An 18,499-nucleotide genomic window follows, 5' to 3' on the forward strand; every position below is an offset into this window, starting at 1 on the left:
TAAAGAGCTATTAAAAACATTCAGAAGTATACATGTTAATTTTCAGTATTTTATCAGCGCTCAATCATTTTTCAACAGAGGTCTGACCCAGTCTGTGTGTGGGGGCCGGGCTGAAGGGGAACGAGGAGGGTTGAGGAAGGGTTGCTATGCACTTTCGATTTCCTATTAGTAAGTCTAGATCATGCATTATTAATATGTCCTCTTAGTGGAGCCATGGGATAGTTTCCTTTGATGGGCACAGGAGAGTGGATTATAGAGAGGAAGATAAACAATGCGTTAGTAAGTCAGTTACTTTGTATTGGTACTTTTGAACTTGACTGCTTATAACATTAGGAACTGTCCAAAAAGTGAGCATTATTTTAAAGCTGCAATCCCATAAAAATTGAGCTGTGTGTTTTTGTTTTGTTTTTAACATACATCAATATGACTTGGTAATTACCAGTAGGACAGTCCCGAGTTGAGGGGACTGACCTGTCGTCCCACGGTCAGCACCTTTGTCCTGACTTGTAGGAAGTTAAGAGATAGTCTCAGGTGCCCACATAAAGTGAATGGTGATTTTTGGGGGATGGGAGTGGTGTAGGGAGTGGCCTATTGCTTTAGAGCGCAGGACACACCCCTGGGGCATATGACCACGCCCCCAACGTGACACATACACGCCCGGCGCTGTGTTCCCATTTGTATATTCACAGTGTTGGTAGCTCTGCACATGGCACATCATGTAGTGAGCAGTGAGTCTTTGGAATGGTCTTCTGAGCTCTGTATTGTAAAGTCCTCTCCTCCTTCTCCACCCTCTCCCTTCACATTACACGTTGAGAGTATGAGTCTTGTTCTGTGTCTGTGACTGGCAGCCATAGGTGTCTGCCTGCCAGAGACATTTTGAAAATGAGATAATGATGTGTAGGAGGACAGCTTATATAAATGGCTATCAGATGCATGCTTAAAGGGGATTTAACTTGTTTAAGGAGAAAAAAAACACTACGTGGGATTGCTGCTTTAAATAAACTATATCCGTTGTAGTCTCAAACTGTAAAGGACAGAAACGGTAGGTACTGACCTTCCTTTCAGGAACATAAAACGACATAGCAGAACAGTCAGACTGTCCACAAGTAAACTAGCCAGGGATAAAGCTCATGTAAGACAATACTATATAGTGTGTAAACCTTAATGCATGCAGTTAATTTTCCATTAATATTGTAATGTAGGCTCTTATAATATATAGTATAAGTAGGATGATATGTAACTCTGTCTAGCACTGCAGGTCTGTTATAACAGGATTTGTATAAACCTATTTATAGTTTTCCTTCCTTTTTGCTTTTTTAATCCTTGTATATACAGTACAGTTAGATATTTCACCTTTCATCACCGTTGTCCATTGTTACTTCCTATAAACTTTTCCCAGCACCCGATTTAGTTTTCATTTGTTACATTTTATTTTTAGATAATGTATGTCTCCTTGGGATCCAGCATGTGTCGCTTACAGCACCTGTAAGAATATTGGCAGATATTTATAAAATAAATTGCGCAGAAAACTGTGGTTATGCCCATAGCAACCAATTAGATCTTAGCTTTCATTCATTTTCTAAACTGCGCTACAAAAATGGCTGCTAGAATCTGATTGGTTGCTATGGGCAGTTTTTCTATGCACTCGTCATAAATGTCCCGTGTTGCTTGTTCTGTAATGACATTTAAAGAGGTGTTATTATGATTAATTTGCTGGAAGTAAATGTGTATATATTATGGATATTTAAGGTAGACTCCTGTCTACAAACAGCGGCGGCAGACATCTTGTGGGCTGAACCAATTTTAAAGAGTAATGCAGAGTATTCATTGGGAACCAGGGATATTACATAAAGCACAAAATTAATAGGCGGCTTTTTTATGAATATTGGTTTACCTCATTTACAAAGCCCCCTGGAAGTACACTGCAAAATGCCTAGATGGTCTGCACAACGCCCTTCAAGGTGCACACCTAGTCCTGTTTTGGGAGACTCCTCCGCAGAGGGTGCCTAGATTTGTGCAGAGAGGTGTGTGCACATTATAACCTTCTTTAGAGACACTCCTTTCATTACATTTAAATTTTCTGTTTCTCTACTCTAATACTGCTCTGTTTACCCTTATTTATGGTGCACCTCGGTGCTAGAACGTTTTTGAACCCTTTAGGATATTGTTTTATTTATTTATATGACTTATTTGAAGATCTGAACACATTTGGGGATATATTTACTAAACTGCGGATTTGAAAAAGTGGAGATGTTGCCTATAGCAACCAATCAGATTCTAGCTATCATTTAGTGCATCCTACAAAATGACAGCTAGAATCTGATTGGTTGCTATAGACAACATCTCCACTTTTTCAATTCGCAGTTTAGTAAATATACCCCTTAGTGTCACATTTATATGGAAATTCCAACAATTCTAAATTCCTCACAAACTTTCCAGAACCAATGTAAATGCCCCTAACAGTGCACTGCTCTTCTGTTACTGGTGCGACTGGACTGTGTATGAAACACAGTACTCCTCCAATTGGCTGTTGCAAACTAAAGCTCCGCCTCAAGCACTGCAGTCTTGCTCGGCCAACCCATTCCCTCTGCTGGAAATCTAGACAACACCTGCACAAATTATATGCATTCAGCACCACCAGAGGCATTTTGCGCTTAGAAAATAGCGTATGTGCAGGCAGTGGGTGCTCTTTTAACACGTTTTAAAATCAGTGTGACTATTTTGCTACGTTTAAAATCTGCAGAGATAATGACTTCAGACTAAAGGAAAAATGTATTGAAATATAGCATAATAATTGGCTATATTGGAGTATCTCGGTAACAAGAAGAATTAAAGTAAATGAGTAAATTAAAAACATTGGGCACAGTACAACTAGTATGATATTAGAGTAAACACACATTAAGATGTAATAGTTCTGAAATAACTGCTAAGTACAGAAACGCATGAGAAATAATTAAAATGGCAATAAACATAAGTGAGTTCCTGCACAGGGAATTGCATTCTGTTAACTGGCAAATCTTATTCAAGGGACATTATAAGGGCACCCTAAGGTTTAATAATGCACAGCACAAATTATTATCTGTGGGAATTCCTCTGCAAAGTTACTCTCAAGGAACCTATGGAAGATAGGGATGCCCATTTAGAGTCCATGTATCAAGCTCTTTTATGTTATTCTATCATGCTATGTATACGTTTACAGATATGGATATAGCCCTGAGAAATGTCATGTCTCTTCTATGTAAGAGCATAGTTTAGCATAATAGGACCAGGAACACATTGAAATAATGCCGAAATCACATAGTGTGTGGTTTAGTTCTTTTACATTGCGTTATATTTGTGTTCCCCATCCTGCACTCCTTGTGCTGGAATCATCAGTGATGTAGAAGGTGGATGTGACTCTACAGCACCCAGCTGTGCTCTCTGTATAATACAGCAATTCTCACTTCTCCATCTCATCTTCATGGAATCAGATTTCTGCCCTGCTACTGTACCCTCCCTTGCTTTCATAATCTCCTCTCCATCGCTACCATTGTATTTGCAAGGATTTCACGTACATATGCATTTGTCCAGTTTTTCCTCTGCAGAAACTTATTCGATTTACAGAATTGGTATCTTATATTTTAACTTGGAATAGTAATTCTCTGCCTAAGCTTAACAAGTGATTTGCACACAATCACATCCCAGCTTACCAGGTTGCAAGCTTTCTGCAGTGAGAGCATGTGTCATTGCAGTAACAGTTGCCTGCTTTAGTAATGCTGGTTGCCAAGGAGGACTGTGTTCAGCAAGTGGGACATGTTAAAAGTAGGTCTGCCCCGCACTACCCCCTCCTCCCCACTCCGCAGCATACTGGTCCATGTCACACTTATTGGTCTAACTGGTAAAGAGGGAATAGGCGTCTCTGAAGAGAAGTATCTTAAGAGAATGCTTGAAGGATGTAAAAATGTTGGAGAGTCTGATAATGTGCAGTAGAGAGTTCCATAAATGCGGTGCTCAAGGCGTCTGGGCGATGTGAGTGAGCATGGGTCACCTCAACGCTAGGAGCGTCTTAGTCGTTCTCTGTGCTTAGTCACCTACTGCCAAAGCTTTATATAGACATTTTCTGGTTCTCACAGGATTAGGCATGAGCTAGCATGGAGGCCTAATCTATCAAGCCACACAATAAGTACTCTTCTAAATAAACCAGAGCACTCTGATCGCATGGATTACATAGGCAAACTCAGCCATTTGGCTGCAGAGTATGCTGCTTCTGCCCCCCAGCAGGTGTCGTCCCTTCATCATAATCACCATTTATTTATATAGCGCCACTAATTCCGCAGCGCTGTACAGAAAACTCATTCACATCAGTCCCTGCCCGATTGGGGCTTATAGTCTAAATTCCCTAACATACATACACAGACAGACAGACTAGGGTCAATTTGTTAGCAGCCAATTAACCTAACAGTATGTTTGTGGAGTGTGGGAGGAAACCGGAGCACCCGGAGGAAACCCACGTAAACACAGGGAGAACATACAAACTCCACACAGATAAGGCCATGGTCGGGAATCAAACTCATGACCCCAGTGCTGTGAGGCAGAAGTGCTAACCACTTAGCCACCATGCTGCTTTGCTGGAACAATGTATACATCCTGGCTACCATCACAACCATCTCTGTTATAATATGACGCTGCAGAGGAGTTTCATGTATAGATTGCCCACACAGCTCCTATAAAGTTGGACCAAAATATCTTTACCCATTATAGACTACACAAGGCCTCCTCTTGCAGCTCTAAATCCATATTTATAGACAAGCAGGCCCGTTTATCAATTTTATGTGACCCTATGCATGCTGGGATATTAATGACAAATCTTTGTGGAAACCATAGTTTTGAACATGACCGTGAGCTAAACCAGTGTTATACAGTTGTATATTCTTCCCAATACATTGATATAGGATTATGTGTCAGGTTCTCTAATGTAATGTGCGTTCCCTAGCATCTAACTCACACATTACACAATTTACTGACGTTCTGTGTGTTAATCTGTTATATCTTCCTTTACAATGGTTAATAGGACTAGATTGGGATCTATGATACAGTGCGGTGACATCCAGTGCCATGGTTCCCCTGTCACTATATGGTAATAATTCAGTATACATTGAATTATAATGCACGATCACAACACTTCGCTGTGGAAAAAAAATGTGTTGGCATCATATTAAAATGTAGCATATTCCTACAAACACATCATCATCTACTCTTGTGACGGCTAACACAGCACTCCGTTTAATTAAAAATATGAATAGCGCTAATGTTTTATTGAGAGGGGTTGCCCTCCAGCTTGATGGTCCTGGTGCTGTCAGCCGCCAGAGTAATGACAGCTGTTGTCATGGTGGTAAGTTACTACCAAAACACCTGTCACCATGATGAATCGCGCTGAGAGATCAGCACCACTCAGGCAATCAGCTAGAGTGATTTGAAAATTATAGTAAGTTTCTTGTTTTACCATTTCAACGTGTCAGGGCTGCTAACTATTTGCAAGAATCATTTGAGCTACAGATTTGCAGTTACGTTGGCAATGAAAACACTTAAAGCAAGGTTCATTACTCAACTTTGTATATCCAATTAAACGCAAATTATACTCCCTTTCATGGTAGAACCTGGTTGCTCTGGGAATTTCCCCAGGTAGTCCTCTGAATTATTTACAAGGTACAGTAGTGCTCCTGCAGTTTAAAGATCATGTTACAGGCAGCCAAAATGGTTTGTATAACGTTTTAGTATAATGTAAATATTGTAACGTTGAACCCAAAGGTATGAAGCACAATTAAAATGTGAAACAAATACATTTGTTTGTCGGTGATAGTTTTATGTTCTTTTTAAATGTCCATAACACGAAAGTATAAATGTGATTAGTTGCAAAACATTTTCAGTTTATGTTATATTTTTGGGGAGTGGGGGTGAATAACTTCAGAAATGACAATACACTTCCAGGTCACACATGCCCCTCCCAGGTCACACAAGCCCCTCCCAGGTCACAGGTACCAAGCCCCTCCCACAGTCGGCATTTCCTGACGCCTAGCTCAGAGAGGTGGCTAGATGTAGATTGTCGCAGATGATAGTGTTTAAATCAATCAAATTGTGGAAATACCTTAAAATGTGCAACTGATTTTAGTTTTCAGTTTCCGTATAGTTGTCATTAAATACAGTGCACTACCCTAAATATCTGTAATATCCCTGACCCTCACCATGGTAATAAAGACCACAAAGCTTCAAGCCTCAGTCATGAACCGTATCTCAGCTTTCAAAATGATTCTGCTCCCAAGACTCCTGTATATTTCCTGGTCCTTTCCAATCCCCCTCTGGATTTCTCATTTCCAGGTCATGTTTAACTGTGTCTGGGCAGATAAGTGCATCGGAAATCAAGTGATCAGCTATGTATTAGGAGGACTAGGCCAGTAATAAATTGCATCAAAGTAACTACAACAAAGTGACTCATGTAATGTGAATGACTCAGGACACAGGAGTTCAGGGTGCTTTGTGCTCCTTTCAATGACGTTGCTTTTGTATGAAGGCCTCAGAGGTTTGTTATAGGTTCTATATCTCTTTATCTAAATGATCAACTCCATTATATAAGCAACTATTAAGGAGAAAAAAAATAATGGCATCTTCCTAAATATTGTAGGGAGGTGCCAGCACTGAAAAGGCCAATTAGTAATAAATAGAAAAAAACAATTTGCAATGTTGTGATGTAGTTCATGGAAAATAATATAAAATCTATAACCTTTGATTAGCATTCAACTAAAATGTGGATATTGCCTATAGCAACCAATGAGATTCTAGCTATTCTTTATTTAGTACATTCTACAAAATGATAGCTAGAACCTGATTGGTTGCTACAGGCAACATCTCCACTTTTTCAAACCCGCAGTTTAGTAAATACTCCCCCCTGATACACCTTCCAGGGAAGTCTTTTTTTCCTTTCCTTACTCTGGAGAAAGAGGGATTAACCCATTAATGTGTACTGCCATGGGGGAATGAAAGAAACCCAATTATCAGGAACATAATCCTTCGTTTTCATTATAATAATAAGGGGACAGAGATAGTTATTTCAATTATAGTTATATACTTAGATGACCGTTGTTTATTTTGTATTATACATCAATTTTTAGATCAATTCATCATCATCCTCATCAGTGGCGGGCTGGCCCGGGGGGCAGGGTGGCATCGGCCCCCCGGGCCGCTCGGTCAGGCCGCTATTAGGGCCGGGGGGTAGGCCGACCGGCCGCAAAATACAATTCTTTCCCCCGCGGCCGCATCTGATGACATCAGATGCGGCCGCGTCAGCGCACAGGCGGCCGCATCACATGACAGGGGATGCGGCCGCGTCATCAATGACGCGGTCGCATCTCTTTTCATGAGATGCGGCCGCCTGTGTGCCCCCCCGGCCATCCCTCTCCCAGCCCGCGTCTGATCCTCATTCATTTATATAGCGCCACCAATTCTGCAGCACTGTACAGAGAATATTTGTCATTCACATCAGTCCCTGCCCTTAACATTTGGATTTTGGGAGGAGACCCACACAAACACAGGGAGTACATACAAATTCCACACAGATGGTTGGGAATCGAACTCATGACCCCAGTGCTCAATCTCTAACGTTCATCCTTCTATCAGAGGGTGAGCAACATAATAAAGTAATTAATCATAGGCACTATACTCAGAATAGAATACTTGTAGCTTTTATGGTTCCTTGATTCATCATTTCATATCTGGTTGTTTTACTCCCATGTCTCTTTAATTAGATCAAAAGTCCATATATTCTCCTTTATTGAGCGTTTGAATACCTACATTTACAAGCCATTGACTAGATGCAATCAGGGAATTTATTCAGTTGCCATTTTGGGGTCAGGAAGCATTTTTTTTGCCCTGTGAGTTTACATTGGAACCTGTCACACTGGAGGGTTTGCTTTTTTTTTTTTTTTTTTTTTTTACCATTTATGAAATGTTGAACTCAATGGATCAGTGTCCATCTATAACTTCAGTAACTATGTAATACACTTATATGGAAACTATATTCCACATCGCCTCTAAATGGTGATCTAGGGAGTTCTCTTGGCATTGTTATTAATGTAATAAACAAAACATGTAGGTCATATACTTGTAGCCTGCAACCAGGGGATCATGGGAAAATCACCAGTCCTTGTATTTTCAGCCTATGTGGTCTATGTTCACCTGACATGAACCAATTATTATTATTTTATTTCATTTTAGCTGGGGTTTATTTGTAAAAAAAAAAAATTGTGTATTGCTAGTTAAATTGTTTATTTGTATTCATCCTTATTCTGTTCATCTCTAGTACGAAGATATTACTTTATTATTTTCAAATAGAAAGTAAAAAAGAAATAAAATAAGGATGTTTAAAATAAAACGCTGTAACTCACACACAATAAGTCTGTGCAGGCTGAATATAGCCTTAAGGCTACAATATGATGGTTCCTGCGCGGTTCGTTCTGACAAATGTTCAGCTCACTAAGCTCAGTGAACATACATGTTCGGCTTTTCCTCTTTAATATTCAGCTGGTGTCATACTCTTTCCTTTGTACATCTAGAGACTGCTATCCCAGCGCCTGGAGCCTGGGCGCACGTGAAGTGCAGCAATCTGTGCTTTCAACATTGGCATGACAAAGGAGGGTCAACCACGCCGTTTGCCATCATCATTCTCTTAACCCTTTGCTGACTGCAATGTTGTTGTTGTAGTATGAAAAATAGTAGATGGCGTTTTGTTATTAAAACTGGGAAGTAATTTCATGGTTGACTGGGAAAATCACATGAATAGCAAATAGCCCCGGAATCTTCACTTGGGCAAGCACTTAATTAGAATCATCTGTCAAGTGACAAGAGCTGATGTTATTTCTTTTACTATATTAGGCTTTGTAAATACACCATATGGGTATTTATTTCCATGCAGTTTCTTTTTGTTTGTTTTCTTTTTGTTTTAAAAAAAACATATTAAACGTGATCATGTGGAAAAATGTGTGCGCAATGGTTATATCCAAAGAGATCTATTTAATAGTGTGTTATTTATTGTAATGTGCTTTGTAGTATGTAATGGACAGTACTTGCAGTTGGTGTATGTTCTGTATGTTTGGAATGTTTTGTTTGATTTTTTTTTTTTTAAATAAATGAAACATATTAATGTAAATATAAAGGTACATGGACTCAGACTGTATAAAAAAATATATGACTATCCTTATTAAGCCTGTGTACACCTGACAGATAATGGTGAATGCAGCATTTCCATAATCTATAATAGGGATTGATAATCCCTATGGACAACACATACAGAGTATACAGTCAATGCTGGAGTGGATCGCGGTGGACAATACTTTCTGGATTTTCTGCATTTCATGGTCCAACCAATGTTCACTAAAACCGTGTTTACGCTGAGAACATTTGTGGTCCCTTCAGATATCTCCCTGTGCTTTGTCAGAGCAGATTATATTAATTAGAACATTTCTATTTATTAGACAGAGAAAAGCTCTATCAAAAGGCCATTGCTGGAGGTGAGCTCTGCTGCCGAGAAGATTCGCTCGACGTTCAATAGCTTCCGCATGCAAGGCATAGTGAAGACTATTTAAACAAGTATTGCAGCAGTACAAATGCCACCATAACACTTCTGGTAGCATAACAGAAATAAATTAGATTGTTTGTTTTCTTATTTGAACATTTATTCATTTAATAATTTTTACAATATATATGTTTATCTATTTATTTATTTATTTTTATTTTTTTTCATTAGTCCAACTAAAAGCCCATGTCTGGTAGGGTTCCATACTTACCTTTCATCCCATTTTCCTATTCAATGTATATGCAAACTATTTTGGAATATTTATGAAGACTGGTACACCGAAAACTTTCAAAAAATGCTCCTGAATCCATAACCAAGAATCAAATTCTAAGGGATCTGGAGCAATAGACAATGCACTGTAACCAATAGCAACCAGACACATTCTTACTGTAATTTTGCTTGTACAGAAAGAAAATGTAAACAAATGTCTGCAGTGGGGTTATAGTACCTTTTTATACAGTTACTTGTGCACCATGCCCTCAAAGTTTAGCTGGTGCAAATGATTGTTCCTTGTTTTACTATACATAGTATTTTAAATTGAATTGATGTCCAGAAGGAGGAGGTGGTGGTGGTGGTTTCTGTCATTTTTGACATTTAACTCATACTTGCCTACTTTTGACACCAGCCGTCCGTCGAGGGGGCGTGGCCACGTGCGATGAGCCGTTAGGCCCCGCCCCTGTCAATCTTAGGAGATTCTGGCCAATCGTAGCAAGGGGTGGGGCCACGATGCCGCGGTTAGCCTCGCTCCCGCCATTTACAACAACGGGGAGATGCTGGATCCGGGATTTTTGCCTACTCTCTCGGAAGTCCGGGAGTCTCCCGGACATTCCGGGAGAGTAGGCAACTATGATTTAACTATGTGCAGTAATATTCAGACTCTGGCTTTGATTGTTGTGCCAGTTTCATCATTTTCTTATGGAAAAGACTGACCGAGTACTTTGTGAACATGATCTCTTAACACACTTTATACTATGTGCTTTGCTCTTCAGAGGTGTAAATAGGAGACCAAGATAAATTGAGATGTAATATTTCTTTACCTAACATTAATTGGTTTACTCTTTTGCATTTTACTACCGGCCGTCTCTGGTGCCAGTAAAAACCCTTATTTATTCCTAGATTATGCAGCAAGGCAGAATTTAGTATCAAATAAAGACCTGCAACCGTGTTCTGTGTGTGCCTTTTTCTAGCTCTTTATTTTCAGATTTTGAAAGATACAAGAAAAACTAATGAGCAAATAAGACTGGCGCCTACCCCAGTTCACCCTTTGGCTGGTACACTTTTCCTGCCTACTGATCATGTTGTCTCTGCATAATGACTTGGTCTACCTAGCAATGCTGCAGGATGTTTTAGTAAGCTGTGAGCGAGTAGTGCAGCCCCTAGTCTCTAAGAGGTTGTAGTGTGAATCTGTGTTTATCTTTTACACAAAATGACATATCCACCCAAAGTTAGGATGAATATCCGTTGATTACTCTTACCAGGTGTTTAATAAATTGTAATATATCATCATCGAATATCTACTGTGTTAGTAAAATGGGTGTTCCATCCATTGGGGTGAATTATTTAGTTTGTTTTCAGAGCTCGGGTTTTTTAGAAGACGTATCATTACAAAGCTATATGTGGAGCGTCGGACCTAATCTGGAAGGTGCCGCGCTACTTTAGTGGCAGCGAAAGGTTAAACTGGCATAAATCAAATTCCTCATATGGAAACCTAATTCATGAAAGCAAGAAACAAGGGCCTGATTTATTAAGGATCTTAACTTAAGACATTTCTTATTTCAGTCTCCTGGACAAAACCATGTTACAATGCAAGGGGTGCAAATTCGTATTCTGTTTTGCACATAAGTTAAATACTGACACTTTTTTTTCATGTAGCACACAAATACTTGATAGCTTATTTGTACACTGACATTTAAAGTTGATATTTGTGTGCTACATGAAAAAACAATCAGTATTTAACTTATGTGCAAAACAGAACACTAATTTGCACCCCTTGCATTATAACATGGCTTTGTCCAGGAGACTGAAATAAGAAGTTTCTTAAGTTAAGATCCTTAATGAATCAAGCCCCAAGTGTTTAAAGTGATTTATGTCCACGTTTGCAGATTGCTGTTTTAATGTTATAATTGAAAGCATTTATTAGGACCCTGTAAGTAAACTGTGCTTCTTTGTCCCTTGTAGGTGATTTCACAGTTGAGGATCCTTAGCAGGTCGGTAACTGCTGGCTCCAAGTTCGATAGAGAATTGTGGTCTAACGAACTGTCTCCTGTCCTTAATTTGTGGAAGAAACTTAACCAGGTATGGTCATAATCATCAGTGCTGTAGTATATTGTGCCTATGACAACCTGTCTGTTGGAGGTATCCTCCATGTTACTGTCAAAAGTTATTGTCATCTCCATGTTTGGACTGTGTGTAAGCCAAACCCTTCATGACCGGAGGTAGACTGCACCATAGTGACCGGAATAATATTGGCATTTTCATTCTGCGTTGGCTACACTGGGACTAACTGACTAAACAAATAAGGTCTTGTTTATAGGGCTTTTATTTTGTTGCATATTGGATTAAATATATTTGTTAAATATTGAAAAAAGGGCATAATCACAGAAAAAACTTTTAAACAATTAGCCCAGCTCCAGAAAATTACCCCAAATTGTTAACAGTTGCAGGATTCACTTATGCGCCTAGTTTTTGTGACGTTTGGTGTGCGCTACAAACATGTTAGTCCTTCACCTTGTTGCCATGGAGCGCTGGTGGAGTGATTGTGGGTGCGGTTGGTGTAGGTTTTGGTTCTTTGTTTCCGGTCTTGTAGGTTGCCTTGAGTAAATATGTGAGGGACAGGTTCATGGTTGATAGCTGGATGGAGAAAGACAATGGTGTTAAAAGAATGTAAATATGTGAAGTGAAAGTACAAAAGTATGGCTGTGCAATGACGTTAGTTGTATCTGTAAGGAGAGGAGGAGGTGTATGTGTAATGGGTACGGTTGACAAATACAAGTGCAGAATATGAGTATATTATATGAGAGTGAGGATTGTAGTGGACGGGGGTGAATGATAGTGTCACTGTAAGGTAGAGAGTGTGTAGAGAATTTGAGGTTGGGAGGTGGTTGAACGGATTGTGATAGCAATGGTTAGGTCTATAACGGAATACAAATTAATGAGATGTGTAGTGTATGGAACTATTGTGTATGCATGGTCTATATATATATATATATACTGTATAAGATATGTTATGAAAGATAATTTTTGGATGGAGCTATGAACTGAGTGGAGATGTGTCTGCAGAGAGTAGAGCAATAGTGGCAGTATAGTATTATAACAAAGATACATGATAGATAAAAATAATTAAAATAAAACCATAGCAGAAAAGTACAGGTGTAGAAAATCACAAAAAGTGAGTATAATATAAAGCCGTTAGATTAGTAATAGAACTTGTGGTGCTGCAATTAAGCCCAAACATGTCTCACCACACAGGGCCCTTTTATACACTGACAGAGCCCACAGAGAAAAGCACATATAGTGGATTTAAATGCAGCACCACAAAGATGTTACGCTAATTCTAATTGCATTTCCTTTACCTGTTGTTGTTATTTTTATTTTGTTTTATCTTCGTATGAATTTCCATGTATGATTTTTGTTCTAATACCCCATATTGCCACTTTGCAGTCTAAATGAACAGAAGGAGAACTGGCTCTATTTAAACCTGATGTAGGAGTGTTCCGAACCATTCCGTTGCCTGAGGTGGCCACAGACGTGGTGGCCCTCTGATCCTTGTTACCAGGCCTGAACACCTCTCCAGATGTGAAACTACAAGCCCCAGCATGCTTTGCCAGTAGATAGCCATTGCTGGGACTTGTAGTTTCACAACACCTGGAGATCCACAGTTCGGCCAGGCCTGCTTTATACCAACTACCGTAAACATTAGTATATGAATGGGGTGCATTTTAAAGACCTATATTGTGATTTGTAAGGGTTGTTAGATTTGCCAACAAGGGAAATACCACTCATTTAGATTTTGTATCAATAAAAATTTAATTTTTAAAAAATGTCCTTATTTCTGCAGCTCTCTAAAATGTGCTGCCTGAGACAGCTGCCTGAAATCGCCTCTCTATAAGCACACTCCTGAACCGCTTGCTGCAGGCTAGTAGAACCAATAACTGCTCTGCCTTTGAAACAATGTTTCCTCCCATTTCTATATTTGTTACTTTACTCCCATGGCCCGTAAACTGTTTTTGCATAAGAGGTTAGCTTAAAAGAGATAATTGTGGTGTTTGTAAGAGTTTGTATCTCTTCTCTCTAGAGTTCAATGTGTCACTGGTAAAATGTTCAATACTTAAAGAGGTTGACTAATATAGAGAACTGTCAAAGGCTTTTATAAATCATGAATATTCTGTAAGCAACAGCAACTATTTACTCGTTGGAATAGTGCCTGGAAAGTGGCTGTAGCCGTATAATTCACTTAGCTGTCTATAATATGAAGCACCACAAAGTGAGTATTGCAAAGAGAAGATCGCGGTTTAGCTCTTGGAGTGGTAAGAAAGCGACAACCTGTTCCAAATCACAGCCAGTCAGGGCCTGATTAAGGGTTCTGGCTGCCCCAGGCTAATACACCCATACTACCCCCCCTCCAAATCATTAAAGGAAAATTCAGGAGTATTTTGCAGCAAACAAATTTAGACAGATTCTCTTACCTGTTCTTGCTGTGTTTTCTTGCTTCTTCCTGCAGCTTTGTTGTCGTTTAGCTGTCTTCTGGAGAGTTGTGGTTCTGTTTTGAAAGTGTGCAAACACTACAAACCGTCAATGATTCGGCTCTTTAGAGGGCATCCTCATGAACGCCACACAATAAAGAGATCATACTCCCCACAAGCGACCAATTTATGACCCCCGAGTAATTTCATCACACCGCAGCGGCCAATTCATGACTCTACTGCACACTGTCCCCCTCAGAACACACTCTGTCCCCCCCCCCCAGAACACACTCTGTCCCCCCCCCCCAGAACACACTCTGTCCCCCCCCAGAACACACTCTGTCCCCCCAGAACACACTCTATCCCCCCAGAACACACTCTGTTCCCCTTTCTGCACGCTGTCCCCCAGAACACACTCTGTCCCCCCCAGAACACACTCTGCCCCCCCCAGAACACACTCTATCCCCCCCAGAACACACTCTGTTCCCCCTCCTGCACGCTGTCCCTCAGAACACACTCTGTCCCCCCCAGAACACACTCTGTTCCCCTTTCTGCACGCTGTCCCTCAGAACACACTCTGTCCCCCCCCCCAGAACACACTCTGTCCCCCCCAGAACACACTCTGTTCCCCTTTCTGCACGCTGTCCCTCAGAACACACGCTCTCCCCCTTTTTGCACACACACACACACACACACACACACACACACACTCTGTTCCCCTTTATGCACACACACACTCTGTCCTCCTTTGTACACACATACCCTGTCCTCCTTTCTGCACACACACACACTCTGTCCCCTTTCTGTACACACACACTCTGTCCCCCTTTTTACACACACACTTTGTCCCCCCTTTCTGCACACACACTCTGTCCACCTTCATAAGCACAAATCTAAATACTTATCTTCTCTTCCGCCGGAAGTCAGCCCCTCTCACTGCAGCTCCTCACTGATACAAATGGGACGTGATGATGACATCACGCCCGACAGCCAGTGAGTAGGGAGGAGTGGGTAGGAGGAGGTAGCGACAATGTGGAGGAGGGGCGGCTCCATGTGCACATAATCAATAGTAAAACAAAAAGTAACAAAAAATCTTCAATGCTGCCGGCGTTGTGCCCCCCTCCCCTCCCCCAGTTCCCTGCGCCCCCAGACTGCAGCCTGATGAGACTATTGGTTGGTCAGGTCCTGCAGTCAGTGCTGTTAGATGTGGGTTTAAATGTGCCTCTGTTTGTATAGACTGCAGTTTAGTATATACCCATTGCCTTTATGCAGTACAAGCCGCTATATTGTGAGCTAATCCTGTAGACATGAGAATGCAGCTAATCGGTTTACTGTGGGGCACATGCAACAAAGCAAATGGCTATAGAGAGTAAACGTTTCTGAAACAAAATACCTGCTCCATATATGGTGATTTAATTATAACGCACATAATTTTGACATGAAAAGCTGAAACAGCCACGTGACTTATGGCCCAGGCTGTAAAATCCAGCACATACTTTTAAGTACTAAATATGGTCAGACTGTTAAAGGAAGGTTCCTATAACACATTGTCATGCTTCCTGTTTAATTTGAGATATGAAACTTGAAGGTAAAATACATGATTGAGCATTAGCTTGACCACTGCACCTAAGTAAATTATTAACTCTCAGTCTTATAAGAGACAACTGAAGTTCCCCTACATATTTAGGACCGTGTCCTAATGACCCCTGATTCAAAATGCTGGGAATGCAGAAAGCCTTGCTAATGTCACTTCACTGATTCTGAACATGAATAAGCCAGTCCACAAGGTGGATTTCTTTAAATCATGTCTTTCAAGTTTTCAGTCCCCTAAATCTTTGGTGCTTTACAATGCAAGACCCTAAATCTCTGGCGGTGTTACAGTGCAGGTCCCTAAAATCTCTGCTGGATTTTCAGCTTTACAAGATCACCCAAAATCTCTGGTGTTTTTGCTATACAGACCTCAGAGCTAGGGTGGATTTACTGTACAGAACTCCTGATCTCTGGTGGCTTTATAATGCAGACACCCTCCTCCCCAATATCTGGTGGTTTTACTATACAGACTTCAGACCAAAGCTTGGAGGACGTGCTTTAGTCACTCTGAGTCTGCTGTGTTAGAGGAGCCCTAACAGACCACTGTGCTGCAGAGCGAGGGTGAGCATGGTGAACATATTTAGTAAAGTATAAGCAAGGAGGGGGGGGCAACTTTTGGCCTCTGTGACAAGCGCAAGCAAGTGGTCAAGACTTTACCAACGCAATGAGAAAATGGGCGTAATGAAAACCATATGGGTCTGATTTGTCTAATGTGGGTGTGGTTTTACATAAGTCAGAGAGCTATAAACAAATACTAAATGAATCAACCCTAGCTGACTACTGTTCACTGCAGAGAGCCTCTTAGTGACCTCTCCTCAACACTGAGTCTTCTAGTGACTTTTGGCCAACATACACTTGTATTCACTGACACATACACACAAAACCACTAAAACTAAATGAAAAAAAAAATGGCACTGAAGACTCCATTTTGTTTCTATCATTACAACTAGTGACTGTACAAAGAAGGGCAACTAAAATGGTGCATGACCTACATCACAAAACTTACCAGGAAAGATCAAAAGATCTTAATATGTGCAGAGAAGAGAAAGGGGGGACATTATAGAAACTTTCAGATATATCAAGGGTTTTAACAAGGTACAGAAGGAAACATTCTTCAAAGGAAGAGCAGTAGTAGAACACGAGGACATGAACTGACACTGGAGGGAAGTAGGTTCAGAGGATATTTGAGAAAAAACTACTTCACAAAAAGGGTAGTGGATAAGTGGAATAGCCTCCCACCAGAGGTCAAATACGGTTTGAGGTTACCGTAGGTTAATAAATAGGCCAAGTAAATCTTATCTGACGTCAAAATCTATGTTTCTAATGTGACCTCCCTGCATTGTGCAGAGGAGGTTACATGACCGGGGAGTCGGCTGGCTGGGGTCCATCATGAGGTCATGCTACTCCTGGCTTGGAGCCACATTTTAATGATCAAAGATCCACATGAGGCTCGAGAGCCGCAGATTGGCCACCGCTCCCTCAGACCTATGATGGGACCTATATAAATTACTTACCTTTGCCGTGGTCCCACGCTGTCTCACGGTGCACTGGAGAGGTACTTTGGCTGTGCTAGGACCATGTCACACCCAGTAGGCGCCTCCCAGCTCTGATTGGTGGATAGTTCCAGCCATTTACCAATCAGCATTCTAGCAAGCACTTGAACTGTGTGACCGCAGGAAGAATGGCCTAAGAAAGTAGACATTGTTCCAGTATACATTGTACCAGCCTGGCAGATACCACCCTGCCCGCTGTCCCAGAGTATAAATACTCCAGTTATTTTATGTATATTGTTCAGCTCAGTAATACACAGCCCTTGACATATATTAATGTTGCATAGTGTTTTTACTTAAGGAATTAAGGAATAAAGAACAAAGAAATATCAAAACCAACAGATTTGCGAGCCCTAGGTTTAAAGTAGCATTCATTTAGAAAATGTAAAATTATTACAAGAAGCCAACCTTGCATTCAGAACACTATTTTAGCTCTTGTTGTGCAGTAACACAGACGTACTATCTCAGTTAGGATGAGATTCAGGTTAGAACCAGTTATTATGTTATCTCATGGTGTCACTACTCGTTAATGGGATTTTGATGTAGGGGAAAATGCCATCAGCAAGAGATGGCATTGTGTGATTATTCATTAATGGGTGAGATATAGAAATAAATAAATATATATATATATATATATATATATATATATATATATATATATATATCTTTTCCTAGAAAACAGGTTCCCAGTTGATGTGTACATGTTTGGACATGCATGTTTGATATTAAACATATTGGATAGACCTACAGTTTTGGGTCCATGTGATTAATTTTGAATTATGAAGGAACTAAAATAAAATATGTTTTTTTTAAACATTGCATTACAGTTTTCTCTGGAGAGCTGGAAATATTTTCTTTTTCTCTTAGCAAACACATGTTTTGGAGAATGGAACCATCATAATGTGTATCAGAGATTAATGGTTGCCAATAAATGGATTATCATGCTTTGGAACAAGTGTCATTTGGAAAATAGTACTAATAACTTGAGAGATATTTAAGGAAACGTTATTTATAAGTCACAGCTCTCCAAAACATGTTTGTCCATTTTGGCTGTGAGAATGTAGAATGTTAGT

General features: G+C 40.3%; 1 protein-coding gene and 1 long non-coding RNA gene across 2 annotated transcripts in view; one reads left to right on the forward strand and one right to left on the reverse strand.

Annotated features, from left to right (window-relative positions):
* The window catches only part of DYNC2H1 (dynein cytoplasmic 2 heavy chain 1), a 350,876-nt gene that overhangs the window by 244,335 nt on the left and 88,042 nt on the right, over nucleotides 1-18,499 (forward strand). Inside the window, exon 85 of the mRNA XM_075198801.1 lies at nucleotides 11,783-11,899. Within this exon, the coding sequence (XP_075054902.1) occupies nucleotides 11,783-11,899 (117 nt within the window). The remainder of the gene's footprint in view (nucleotides 1-11,782; nucleotides 11,900-18,499) is intronic.
* On the reverse strand, nucleotides 12,143-15,505 carry LOC142140067 (uncharacterized). The gene is made up of 3 exons (XR_012688283.1): nucleotides 15,188-15,505; nucleotides 14,290-14,363; nucleotides 12,143-12,454 (listed from the first exon to the last, which is right to left on the reverse strand). It is a non-coding gene; the product is annotated as an uncharacterized LOC142140067 (long non-coding RNA).

Source organism: Mixophyes fleayi, chromosome 2 (assembly GCF_038048845.1).
Source record: "Mixophyes fleayi isolate aMixFle1 chromosome 2, aMixFle1.hap1, whole genome shotgun sequence".
In the NCBI taxonomy this organism is placed as follows: domain Eukaryota; kingdom Metazoa; phylum Chordata; class Amphibia; order Anura; family Limnodynastidae; genus Mixophyes; species Mixophyes fleayi.